Source organism: Lupinus angustifolius, chromosome LG14, assembly GCF_001865875.1.
Source record: "Lupinus angustifolius cultivar Tanjil chromosome LG14, LupAngTanjil_v1.0, whole genome shotgun sequence".
Taxonomy (NCBI): Eukaryota; Viridiplantae; Streptophyta; class Magnoliopsida; order Fabales; family Fabaceae; genus Lupinus; species Lupinus angustifolius.
Window position 1 is genome coordinate 5613499 of NC_032022.1, and position 13407 is coordinate 5626905.

At 43.0% G+C, this 13407-nt stretch overlaps 3 protein-coding genes across 3 annotated transcripts; 2 read left to right on the forward strand and 1 right to left on the reverse strand.

The window, feature by feature from the left end:
- Positions 1538 to 6658, reverse strand: LOC109327211 (recQ-mediated genome instability protein 1). The gene is made up of 6 exons (XM_019560284.1): positions 6319 to 6658; positions 5351 to 5518; positions 4773 to 4989; positions 2953 to 3141; positions 2016 to 2284; positions 1538 to 1896 (listed from the first exon to the last, which is right to left on the reverse strand). The coding sequence occupies exons 1-6, from the start codon at positions 6580 to 6582 to the stop codon at positions 1726 to 1728; spliced, it is 1278 nt and encodes a 425-aa protein (XP_019415829.1). The 5' UTR covers positions 6583 to 6658; the 3' UTR covers positions 1538 to 1725.
- On the forward strand, positions 7626 to 8792 carry LOC109326325. The gene has a single exon (XM_019559018.1). It carries the CDS (start codon positions 7626 to 7628, stop codon positions 8790 to 8792), a length of 1167 nt encoding a protein of 388 aa, XP_019414563.1.
- Positions 9462 to 11980, forward strand: LOC109326326. The gene is made up of 5 exons (XM_019559019.1): positions 9462 to 9808; positions 9926 to 10070; positions 10179 to 10574; positions 10656 to 10891; positions 11038 to 11980. The coding sequence occupies exons 1-5, from the start codon at positions 9462 to 9464 to the stop codon at positions 11978 to 11980; spliced, it is 2067 nt and encodes a 688-aa protein (XP_019414564.1).

Genomic DNA, 13407 nt, shown 5'->3' on the forward strand with positions numbered 1-13407 from the left:
CACACAAGTTTTTGAGAGCTTGGCCATTGGTCACCTTAACATGATAATATACATGATTAACTAGGGAGCACATCTTCTAGAAAATGTAACATTCCATGTGTCACTTAGTATGATTGGTCAAAAAAATACTTCATTATAATTTTTTAAATTTAAATACACTTTTTCAACCAATCAAAGTTAGTAGTATATTGAGTGACATACTTTTTGGGAGCACATATACTCCTAATTAACTATGATGTCCATGACCAAGGTAGTTCTCCACTCTCCACTAAATCTTACATGATCAAACAAAACTTGGTTAATCACTTCTTTGGTGGCCCACAAAGTAAGGAAATGATTATCCATAGTTAGCTACATATATTTGCCTTTTTAGAGCTTATAAAGATAAGTTACAAATCAAAAGCAAACACTTCAGGTCAATTTATGAAAGGTTTATATTTATTGGTCATCATTCACTTTAACTGAACAACTCTTTTTTCTTCACGAGAATCAATTGTGAATATGTTTTCACTCCAATATAGTTTTTTAGTAATAATTCAATATCTGGTTTGGTTATGATATTTTGTAGTTTGAAACAAAGCATATATTTCCCTTAAATAAGGTTATGTTTGACCTAGTTTTTGTTTTAGAGGGATGCTAGCATCACATCTGGAATTGCTTCTTCTATTCCCAACCCACCAATTTCTTCAATGTTTATTATGTACATGAAGACCCATCTGTCAACCTATTGATCCAATACAACAATTCATTTCTTCTCATCACCAACATCCAAACATGGCTATTTACCATAATTTTGTTGAAAAATCACCTCCACTAGTTTGTCAAAATATGTTAGGCAGACATGTTTAGAAGCATTTTTAAAGATTGGTGACATTTGAATTGCACATTTACAAAACCTATATCTGTATATAAAAGGCAAACCTATAACAGAGATATACTAAAATTTGTCCTTAAGCTAAAATAAGTTTCTTCATGGCACTATTTCATTTGTTTATACTTTTTATTCTTAGCAAGGAGTAGATAAGCAATAACACCAAGTTTCAAACCACATGGCATCAACAATCTTACTAGCTGATTTTCAACAAAATCTACCAATATACAAGGGTGTAATGAGTTCAATAAACTGATTTAGTTTCCTGGTTTCACAAATTCATTGTTTGACCCTAATGGTCCTTTTACAAATTTGTTTTAAGATGATAATGGAAAGAATGGAAAAACTTTGAAGACCACAAAATACACTTAAGAGATAGCTTTTTAAAGTCTTCTATTTCTCTTTATTCCTTTCAAAAACTCAACTCACAAACAAACCCTTATGAGTAGTTGGGCTTAAGAGGGGAATGGAAGGTTTTAAAGCCATGAAATACACTTATGAGATAACTCTGAAGCATTTTCTTTCCCTTATTTAAAACCCAACACGCTAACTAACCCAAAAGAGATAATTTGTTCAAAAAGTACAACTGTTTCTAGTCCTCAATTTGAATATATCAGAAGACATCCATCCCAACTCTTTATACAACATATGATGGCACTCAAGGGATATCCCAACAAGTTGTTAAAAGAAACATTTCCAATCTACAAGGAGGCTAAAGGTGATTGAGGCTAGTTGCCTAGTTTAATCTGGAAAAATGTGGGGGAGGGAAAAAATTCACATCAATCAACAAAGGAGAGCAAGATAGCTAACCATGTCTAAAAATTCACATCAATCAAGAAAGAAGAGCAAGGTAGCTAACCATGTCTTCCCCTCCCTCTTCCCCCGCCCCTCCCTCTCCCCCTTCCTCTACTTCTTCCTCCACTTCTTCCTCCACGTACGTGATGGCTTTCATCAGTATCCCTTTCGAATGAGAACATACTCATTCTAATATCTTGTGCCTCAGCTCCATGAGAACCCTGTTGTGCCTGAACAATTCACACATAGGCGTTTGAACAAGTATTAGAAATGTAGAAACATGAAAGGAAAAAATAAACAAAACAAGCGTAATTTAGTAAGATCATCACTCAGAGAAAGAGCTACTGACCCTAGAATCTTCAAGGTTAAATTGATTCTGAAGCTTCCAAGCAAGATCCTCATCATTACTAACATCTAGAACCTTGTCTTTATTTGAAGATTTTGCCTCGGCCTTTCTATTTTCATATTCTTCCAGAGTGAAAACTACTTCATCTTCTTCCTTCCCCTTACCCCTATATTTCCGACCCTTAGCATACCGACCATCCTGATTTGGGTGATTCAGCTTCTGAAGTAATTTTTGGGCAGCTGCTTGATTTTGCACAGGAACGGATTCCACAACTGTAAGAGGGGTCAAACATCAATATTCTGATACAAATAGAGAGAGTGAGAAACAATTAATTAAATAAAAACAGATTCATGCTAGTTGGATTTTTAAAGTGATAAATCTCTAGCACCTTATGAATCATCAAGGCATTGTTTTTAGTTTAATTTTACATCACTCTATATTTTTATTGATCAATTCATTCTCAATGAAGAGGGTGAGCTTGGCGCAACGGTAAGGTTGTTGCTTAGTGACCATGGATGGGGTCATGGTTTCAAATCTTGAAAATAGTCTCTCTGCTTGCAGAGGTAAGGCTGCATGCATCTATCCTCCCCAGACCCCAATACGGGGGAGCCCTATGCACCAGGCCACCTTTTTTTAGTTCATTCTCAAGGACTTTGTGTCTGTGTATGAAGAAATGCAGAATGTCTCCTTGTTAATAGCAAATGAAACATCCAACCTGCAAACCCCTATTTCCCAGGGCATTTGCATAAGCTCTGTTTATTATGATGACAATCATCTATTACTTGACAAGAAAATGCCATTCCAAGCAACAAGAAATAAGGAATATAACATTGGTTCCAAATGCACCTTTCTTTCTGTTTTGGCCTTCCATGTACACCTGAAGAATACCATATTATACAAACAAAAATGCAACTAACAAAACAGTCGACAAAGGAAGAACCTTCTTTCGGCCTTGTCCCTGAACTACCAGGCTTGTCTTCAGCTCTTTCTGGAGGCAATTTGGATTTCAAACTTCCATCCAAAATATCTGTTTTTGGGTTAGTGTTTTGCTGGACACTCTTTGGCCTCATCTCAGCTTCACCACCCACAGCAGTGGGCTTACTACTTCTAGAGTTATGATTGACATTACCTGCAAGAAATCACCATCTTCATCAAATCTAAGCAAATATTCATGCGTTCTAATTTGCAAACAACCAATTTGATGTTCGAAGATCTATTATAACAAATAGAGTATCTTTCTTCATTCAAATATTGCATTAAAACATCAAAACTAGAGTACATTAGAATGGCTACTCAGGAGCTTCATGAAACCTACAAGAATACCCATCAGTTTTGGGTATTACGCTGACCTATATTCAAAGTTTATCTCATTGATTGAAAATGTAGGTCAACAAATGCAGCATGGAAGGTAAAATATAAATATTCTGATTAAGAGGTCCATGTTTTCTTCTGAACTGTTTCATATGCAAAAATAATGGAACAATCATTTCTGTCAAATGATTGATAAGACCCAGGTTTCCTATGGCAGGCCCAAATGTAGGCAAGCAAGACCCAATTGGTAGAATGATTATATTATGAATTAAAATGGGCAGTTGTCATTTGCTATTTCTGTTTTTACCAATTCACTTTCTTGTAAGATCTTACCAAATGTATGGTGTAGATCAATTCAGTTATTTTCTTTTGGCTTTGTAAGCTGTACTAGAGTACTGAAGTGGCATGAATGATGAATATTCAGTTTAACATTTCTTTCTCTTAGAATTAATTCCCTGCACATAACCCAGAGGAATCTGATTCTCACTTACTAATTGAGAAATTGAGGGAAAATCAAGAACTATAATATGCGAAGCATGCAGCAATCACTACCGTCCTGCATAATATCACAGAACGGCTTGCTGATATTCGATTTATGCCCCCTATTCCTCCAGATCCACTCCAAGGTTCCCCCATTAATGCCTCTTCCTCTCATCTTACTCACAATTCCAAAAACCCTTCTATAAACCCACCCAATACTCAACACACACACCCACCACTACACTACCACAACAGTACCCTCACTCCCCCTTTCCACCTACACACCCTCAACCACACAACCCCTCCCATCCTAGACCACCAAAATTACAACTCACTCCTTTTGATGGATCTAACCCATTAGAGTGGATTTTTCAAGCAGAGCAATTTTTCCAGCTCTACATGGTGGCTCCAGAACAACGCCTCTCCATGATGTCATTCTACATGCAAGGAGACGCTGTAGGCTGGTTTAAGTGAATGCCCCATAACTTTTAGCTTTCTGATCATTCTTCCTAACAATGATCCATGCATAGGCGAGCAGAAGTATATGTAGTTTTGCCTCCTTATGCCAATTCCCAATATTTTCTTCTTGGAAACTTTTATCATCAAGTTTGGACATTACATAGTTCAAATATCTGCATAGCTCCGACCCAGTATGCTCCTGAGTGGATGGAGTCAACCTCGAAGAAGTCAATGCTACTTAGTGCTTAGTAAATGCATTAATGCACTACTCATCAAGGAAACCACTAAGGGGTGAAACTAGAAAAAATGTTTTTGGGGTGAGGGGGATGCAATCAAAATTTTAGAGAGGTTAAAGTATGAAAAAGGCCTAAACTTAATTATGAAAACTGAAACTTGAAAGATTTGTGGGCACCGCTTCGGCTTAACATGGTTCAGCCGATGACCCTGACACCATATCCTATACTTCTAGGTTAAGTTTTGCAAGCAAATAAAAGAGATGTTCTTTTTTACCCGAGGAAGATCCAACTTGCAGCTTCACAAATGGAGGAGGACCACCTGTATCACGATCCTCTAGCCGCCTTAGTGACGAACGGGAAAATCCTGAATACTTTTTGTTCATCTGCCATTCTTCATAGAGTGGTTGAACTTCACCTCCTAAGAAAGTCAATACTTTAGGACCTAAGCAAACTATACCACTGTGAACCACAACTTTATTTTCCAAACGGATCTGCCAAATGGAAATACAACAATATCATGACAAAAGGTGACAGTGATTTAAGAATAGACACATACAAACAGGTAAACAGAAAAACAAATAACAAAGAATGGTAGAAAACAATGGATCACATAATCAACCAATAATAACAACTGTATAAATTAAAATATTTAAAATATTCCAAACATGCATCAACCGATAGCTTATCCAAATCTGTATGCTGATATGTTAATCAATGTAATCTTCTTACAAGTTTGATATAAAATTACTAATGGTAAGAAAAACTATGCCATTCTATTTCCTCGTATCATATTCATATGGGATCACATACGGAATTGCATCAAAAGAAACAGCGAGCATAGCAAGAACATGCCTTAGTACCCGGAACCACAATGTCTGGTATAAACGGAATGTGGGAATATTCTACAGCAGTTATCTCGGAGTGCCCATCAGTGAGGCATAGTCTAAGAAGTCTATGACCACCAGAATTTCTTGGAATGTCATCCACACTGCTCTTAGATATGTCCCTCACAGAAGATATCTGCTAAAACCAACCAAATACAATCATTATGTTACTCTTTTGAAGAAAAAAACATGAGCAACAACATGAACCCATAAACAGAACGAGTTATGTTATATGTTTGGTATATTTTATAAATCGAATAGAACATGACAAGGTGAGTAAAAGCTAGACATTTTAGTTCCACTAGAATGGTGGATTGAAACAAAAAGAACATAACAAAACCCTCATTTCCACTCTGCTCTGCCTGTGTGCTAATCACTACCAAGCATGGTTTCAAACAGCTGATGTGGTCACAGTTATGTGATTACTGAGATTGTTGAAACCACAATATTTGTGGAACACACATTAAAATCATGCTACCTAACTTTGATTCACCAGTAAAGCTATTTTAAAACTAAATTGCCGGAAAATTAAAAAAATGAATAGAAAAACAAAACACATATTGTTGGGTTCACTCAAGTGTGAAGTTCCACATTGAATATAGGAGGGAAAGAGTGAATGAGTTTATAAATGGAAAAAGTTTGTGCAACCACTGCCTTAAGGTTTTGTTCAAGACGTGTTGTCCGACTCTCCGTTCCTCCCATGTCCAGGCAACAATGTAACTCTCTGGTGGTCAGAAGTTCCCCAGTGGTTGGAAGTTACCCGGTCGCTGTGGGGTCAACAAGCGGTATCAGCATAGCTGAAGACTCAGCTGGTACATGATAAAGGTGTGTACCACTATTCTACTTTCTTTTTTGGTTTAATTATTTAGAACTAAAACAACTATTTTACCCAAAAAAATGATAACGTAGAAATGAAAAGGTGTGTGGATATTTTACCTGAAGAATTTTGGGGCCGTGAATAGAAGAAGTGTTGCGAAGATGAGACGGGTCGGGCAATGATTTGGCTCCGATGGATCTAAGGTCCGAATTGAGGAGCTCTGACTCCACCGAATCAACCACCTTGGAACTGTCATGGGCTAGTGCGGATTGAATAACGATTATTGCTTTCAGTTGTTCTGTGTTTTCCAAGCACCAACCTCTCCTCGTTAGGGTTTCTAACAACGTTGATGCTGATTCCCTGGGATTCAAATTCTCTTCCATTTCAAGTGTTCAACTTCGACTATGAGGGAACGGGAAAAAACCTTTTACAAATATGATGAAGGTCATTGGGCTTGGACTTTTGAGGTCACTTCAAGATCCATAAGGCATGCCTTATATATGTGTATATTGATGTAATAGGATGTATTTCTTATATTAATAAATATATTCTTTCAACTGGATGAGAAATTAACCCATTCTGAATTGTGTAATTATCTCTCTAATTAGGGTCATTTTTTAGAAATTAAACTCGATATTTTTAGTAAGATCTAACAATAAACAACTTATTATTACATTTACTATTATCACATTTTATTTACTGCTATATAAAGGACAAAAGAATACTAGAAAAAATTAAATGTATTTACATTGTCTAAGTTTTATATATTATATGTGTATCATTCATCATTCATATTTAATTATTATTAAATTTTTTTAAAATTAATCTAAAGTGTTCCTACCCGGCGAACTGAAGAGGCGCATGCTTGGTCGCCGAGGTAAGGCCCACGTGTTGGGACCACTAGAGTTGACCTTAGAGACAGCATGCCTTCAGTACCTCACCAACCCACCTGCCAGCAGGGCAGACAGACTGCAGAACGGCTACCAAACCAACCACAGGCTAAAAGACAAGATTGGCACAGTGTACGGTCCTAGCAGACCGCCTGACACAGGAAAAGCAACCCCCGACAATACCTTTGGTCGGCCACGCGTCGCACCACCTGCCAAGAGCCCAAAGTCAACTCTCCCTTCTATAAATAGGGATCTCTACCAACAGGAAGTATATTAACCTCTTTACTCTTTAGCATTACTCACTCTCCTATTCTCTGCCTTGATTATTCTCATATTCCCATTCACTTAGTTCATACACTGACTTGATCGTCGGAGAACCTTTTCAGGTATCTCCACTGGCGGGTCAAGCTCTCCTACCTCATCTTGCTACTTGGATGACTATCTTCTCCTCCTTCCTCAACAGCTGATCAACCACTATCCGTACCTTTGTGTTCTAGGAAAGAACATTGGCGTCGTCTGTGCTTCCAACTCACACCATGATAACTACCAGAAACCGAGCTCTATCTACCAGCCAAGTCGACCCTGCCCCAAGTACCCTTCCCCCACCAAGACAACCATCCCATCAAGCCAGCCGAAGCCACCATACCACTCAGATGCTGGAACGCCAAGAGCGGCTCATCCAGCAGCAGGCCGACGTAATACAAGAACTCCGCCAATCCAAAGTAAACCCTGAGGATCACTCGGAACGCCCTATTCACGAAAGTAACCGTGAAGAGTCAGCGAGCGAGTCCCGCCCACCATCCCAACCAACCCCGCACCACTCTTGTGGTGCTAGACATCCTTTTACACCTGCCATCATGGCTTACCCATTACCCTCCCATTTCAACCGCCCCACAAACATGGACCAGTATGATGGAACGGCGGACCCACAAGATCACCTTGACGCCTTCGAGGCTTCTATGTTATTCCATGGGACGACCGACCCCATCATGTGCAGGGCCTTCCCCCTGACTCTTAAAAAGGCGGGCCTCCAATGGTCCACCCGCCTGGCTCCAAACAGCATCAACACTTGGGGAACTCTAGCTTCGGCCTTCAACTCAAGGTTCACGGCAAGTAAGGAGCAACCAAGGTCATCATACACACTGTCTGGCATTTGCCAGGGATCCAATGAATCCATCTGGGCATATCTAGATCGGTTTAATACCGAGGCCATGAAGGTGCGTACCCTAAGCCCCGAAGTAGTAGTGCATGTGCTCGTTATGGGATTTCAAGAAGGTCTTTTCCGCACGGAATTGGCCAAATACACCGACCTTACCATGGAGGACCTCCGTTCCAAAGCCCAACAATTCATCAATCTAGAAGAAATCCACCATATCCACACCCATACCGAGCCCCAAACACATCACCCCTCACGGGAAACCAAACGGCCAAGACTCCACGACCTACCCCGCGACCTACCCTCACTAACCAAAAAGGCCAAATACTCCACCTATACCCCCCTCAACGCCAGCCGTTCACGGATTCTGCAAGAGGTCCTCTCCACTCACCTCGTCCAACTCCCACGCCCACGTCCTACCAAGCCAGGCCCGCAAGACCGATCCAAATATTGTGACTATCACAGTATGTTCGGCCACTTGACCAATGACTGCACACAGCTCCAGGATACCATCGAAGATCTCATACAGGCTGGTCATTTACAGTGATTCATTGCGGGCCTGGAACAACGTCGGCGATCGCCACAACATCGTCGACCAGAACCTCCAAGAAGGCGGCCCCCTCCACAATTTCAACAACGGCGTCCTACCCCACGACCTCAGACGGATAGGCACCAAGCAGACAACCGAAGGCCAAGGAGCCCAGTTGATATCAACACTATTTCAGGAAGTTTTGCTGCCGGGGGTACCTCTAGGACCGCCCAGAAAAAGTAAGTGCGGGAGGTAATGCACGTCGTTCCCAGCAGAGATAGAACTACAGATCCGCTCCCCCATTACTTTCGACGACCGTGATAATGAAGGTGTCGTCCGAGGGCATGATGACCCCCTCGTCATCACCGCCAAGCTCAATAACAAAACGGTTAGTCGCTTGTTCATTGATCAGGGTAGCTCGGCTGACGTTATTTTTCAGGATCTATTTGAAAAAGTGGAGCTCCGGGACCGCGACCTCCTACCATATGATGGACAGCTGGTCGGATTTTCCGATCAGGAAATCACCCCCAGGGGATATGTTGAGATCTGGCTAACAATCGGCGACCACCCCATGACTAGGACTGTCCAAACAAAGTTCTTGGTCGTCGAGTGCGATTCAGCATACAACGCCATAATCGGCCGGCCAACTTTGAACAGGCTTAGAGCGATCGTCTCTATGCCCCATATATGCATGAAGTTCCTCTCAATCAGCTTTCAAGTCTGCACAGTAAAAGGGGACCAGCACTCGGCTCGCAGTTGCTACCAGATGAGTCTCCGCCCCCACTTCAGCAAACAGCACGTCCCCCCCTCCAAAAGATCTCGGGGCGTGCACATGGTAGAATTGAATGTCCGGGCGGACGAAGGAGACTTTCGACCACAACCAAAAGGAGAAAAAACAACTCTACAGTTGGGCCAATCCCCAGAATAGGTAGTGTACCTTGGCAGTTCCCTTCCGCCAAGCCAAAGGTTGCGGCTGGAGACATCTTTGAAGGCAAACCAGGACCTCTTCGCCTGGTCAGCGGCAGATATGCCTGGTATAGATCCTTCATTTGCCTGCCATCGGCTGACGACAAAACAAGGTGCTAAACCGGTGGCGCCAAGAAGGCGCAAAATGGGGGCTGACAGGACCAATGAAGTCGCTTTGAAAGTAGCCGAGTGCTAGAGGCGGGTTTCGAGTTGCTAGAGGCGGGTTTCATCCGCGAAATCACCTACACCACGTGGTTGGCAAATGTTGTGTTGGTGAAGAAACCATCGGGGAAGTGGCGGATGTGCGTAGACTACACGGATCTCAATAAGGTATGCCCTAAAGACCCTTATCCTCTTCCAAACATTGACCATTTGGTGGATAATTCTTCAGGCTATCAGTACCTGTCCTTCATGGACGTATATTCCGGATGCAATCAGATTCCAATGTACCCTCCCGACCAAGAAAAAACAGCGTTCATCACTGATCAGGCCGCCTACTACTACACAGTCACGCCCTTTGGTTTGAAAAATGCTGGGGCGACTTATCAAAGGATGATGAGCAAGGTGTTTGTCGGCCAAACTGGAGAGCACATGGAAGTCTACATGGATGATATGATCGCCAAAAGCCTCCCCGGCGAAGAGCATGTAGCCATTTTGGAAAGCATTTTTCAGCAACTTCGCAAGTACAACATGCGGCTAAATCTAGAAAAATGCACTTTCAGAGTGGAGGCGGGCAAATTTCTCGGTTTTCTTCTGACTAGCCGAGGGATTGAGGAAAATCCGTCCAAATGCCAGGCAATCATCGACATGAGGAGTCCTCGCACGGTCAAGGAGGTCCAATAATTAAATGGGCGACTAGCGGCGCTGTCCAAGTTTCTCCCGTCTACCGTCAAGCATTCACTCCCTTTATTTCAGTTATTGAAGAAGAGCAACAAGTTTGAATGGTCTGAGAGTTGCGAAGTGGCGTTCAACACTTTCAAACAATATTTGGCCGCCCCACCTTTTCTCTCCAAACCATTACCTGACGAACTCCTGTATGTGTATCTGGCCGTATCCGACGGAGCGGTAGCGGCCATGCTAATACGAGAAACGGCAGAAGGTCAAAACCCGGTTTATTTCACAAGCAAGGCCCTGCAAGGCCCGGAACTGAGGTATCAGAAGCTGGAGAAAGTGGCATAACCAACCAGCCAATCAGGCAAATTTTGCATAAGCCGGAGTTGGTTGGGCGGATGACCACATGGTCAATATAACTCTCTCAATTTGACATCTGTTTCAAACCTCGTACGACCATCAAGAGCCAGGTCCTATCTGACTTCGTGGCCGAGCTGGCCGCACCAGAGGGCGATCCAGAGCAGGTATGGACTATCTTCGTCGATGGGTCTTCTAACCTGAGAAGCAGCGGGGCTGGAATTCTGTTGGAAGATGGGCAAGGAGTAACCATTGAGCATTCCCTCACCTTCACATTTCCAACATCCAACAATCAGGCAGAGTATGAGGCTTGCATCGCCGGACTTCAGCTAGCAAAAGAAGTGGGCGCCCATAAGGTATTAATTTGCAGGGATTCCCAATTAGCTGTGTCTCAAATTACAGGTGCATATCAAACCAAGGATACCCTCCTCAGGAAATATCTGCTCAAAGTAAAAGAGCTCATGACCGACTTTGATGAAGCGACCATTCAGCACGTGCCCCGTGAAAGCAACGCCCGAGCAGATATCTTGTCCAAACTTGCTAGTACCAAATGCCTCGGGAGTAATCGCTCCGTCGTCCAGGGAACAGTCTACCACCCAAGTGTCATGACGGTGGAACGAGTGGAGATCCCAGACAACTGGATGGGCCCTTTCATCCGATACATCCTCCATGGCACCATACTTCCCGACTTGAAGGAAAAGCAACGGTTCCTCAAGTGTTCCTCTTGGTACACCCTGATCCGGGGAACACTGTATCGACGGGGATTCACCGCCCCCTTGCTCAAATGTCTTGGTCCGGATTGGGCGGACTACATCATCAGAGAAGTTCATGAGGGAAGTTGTGGGCATCATTTGGGCTCCGCCTCACTTGCTAAGAAGATGTTACGTGTTGGGTACTTCTGGTCCACAATGGAAAAAGACGCAACAGACCACACTCGAAAATGCACTCGTTGCCAACTTTTCGCCGATTTCCACAAAGCCCCGCCAGAAGAATTAACCACAACACAAGCGAACTTTTCGCCGATTTCCACAAAGCCCCACCAGAAGAATTAACCACAACACAAGCGCCTTGGCCTTTCTGTAGGTGGGGTATGGACATTCTGGGACATTTCTCTCAAGCAACGGGACAGCTGAAGTTTTTGATAGTCGCCATAGATTACTTCACCAAATGGATAGAAGCAGAAGCATTGACTACTATCACCTCAGCAAATATCCAAAAGTTCACTTGGCGAAGCATAATCACTCGTTTCGGCATCCCGTCTGCCATAGTGACGGATAACGACACCCAATTTGCCGATCGAAGATTCCAAGAATTGTTATCAGGCCTCCGCATCAAACAACACTTCACTTCAGTACAACATCCACAAACTAATGGACAGGCCGAAGCAGAAAACAAGGTCATCCTGAAAGGGATAAAGAAGAGGCTGGATGAGTCAAATGCGAATTGGCCAGATCAACTCCATCACATACTCTTGGCATATCGAACCACTCCCCACTCTACAACCGGCGAGTCGCCATTCAACTTAACATACGGCACAGAGGCCATGATCCCGATCGAGATTAGAGAACCTACCTGGCGAACAATTCAGTTCAGGGTGGGCGATAACCAATCTCTCCTCAGAAACAACCTTGACGAAGTGGAAGAAATCCGAGAAAGGGCCCGTCTAATAGAAGTAAACATAAAAAAGAAAACCGCGACAAAATTCAACTCTTTAGTCATTCCCCACCAATTTACCGAAGGAACTCTAGTATTAAGGAAAGCAGACATAGGACGGGTAAAAGGCAAGCTAGGACCTAATTGGGAAGGACCTTACCGCATAATCGGCAAGATCGGCAAAGGAGCGTACAAACTTCAAGATTTAGCAGGAAAAAACATCCCCAGTACTTGGAACGCCACCAACCTTCGGATTTTTTATGCCTAACCGACAACCCCATGCATTGTTGGGCGTTCTTTTGTAACCTTTTTCCACTTATATATTGTTGAGATATTATACTCTGCGATTGTTTTGAAGGATCATTTCCCAGCCTTGGTTTTTTACGTTCACCCAAGGGGCCGGTCTTCGCCCCCTTGCCTGGTGCCACCTCATAACGGTTTTTTACATTCACCCAAGGGGCCGGTCTTTGCCCCCCTTGCCTGGTGCCATCTCATAACGGTTTTTTACATTAACCCAAGGGGCCGATCTTCGCCTCCCTTGCCTGGTGCCATCTCATAACGGTTTTTTACATTCACCCAAGGGGCCGGTCTTCGCCCCCCTTGCCTAGTGCCACCTCGTAACGGTTTTTTACATTCACCCAAGGGGCCGGTCTTCGCCCCCCTTGCCTGGTGCCATCTCCTAACGGTTTTTTATATTCACCCAAGGGGCCGGTCTTCGCCCCCCTTGCCTGGTGCCAGCTCATAACGGTTTTTTACATTCACCCAAGGGGTCGGTCTTCGCCCCCCTTGCCTGGTGCCACCTCATAACGGTTTTTTACATTCACCC

Excerpts from the sequence above, each read along its gene's own strand:
- LOC109327211 (XM_019560284.1), bottom strand. The coding sequence starts at position 6,582 with ATGGAAGAGAATTTGAATCCCAGGGAATCAGCATCAACGTTGTTAGAA. Across the intron at positions 4,990-5,350 it reads TTGTGGTTCCGGGTACTAAG|ATCCGTTTGGAAAATAAAGT; the intron begins GCATGTTCTTGC and ends TCCATTTGGCAG. Across the intron at positions 1,897-2,015 it reads TTAACCTTGAAGATTCTAGG|GCACAACAGGGTTCTCATGG; the intron begins GTCAGTAGCTCT and ends TGAATTGTTCAG.
- LOC109326325 (XM_019559018.1), top strand. The coding sequence starts at position 7,626 with ATGATAACTACCAGAAACCGAGCTCTATCTACCAGCCAAGTCGACCCT.
- LOC109326326 (XM_019559019.1), top strand. The coding sequence starts at position 9,462 with ATGCATGAAGTTCCTCTCAATCAGCTTTCAAGTCTGCACAGTAAAAGG. Across the intron at positions 9,809-9,925 it reads GTCAGCGGCAGATATGCCTG|CCGAGTGCTAGAGGCGGGTT; the intron begins GTATAGATCCTT and ends CTTTGAAAGTAG. Across the intron at positions 10,892-11,037 it reads CTGCAAGGCCCGGAACTGAG|CCAGGTCCTATCTGACTTCG; the intron begins GTATCAGAAGCT and ends GACCATCAAGAG.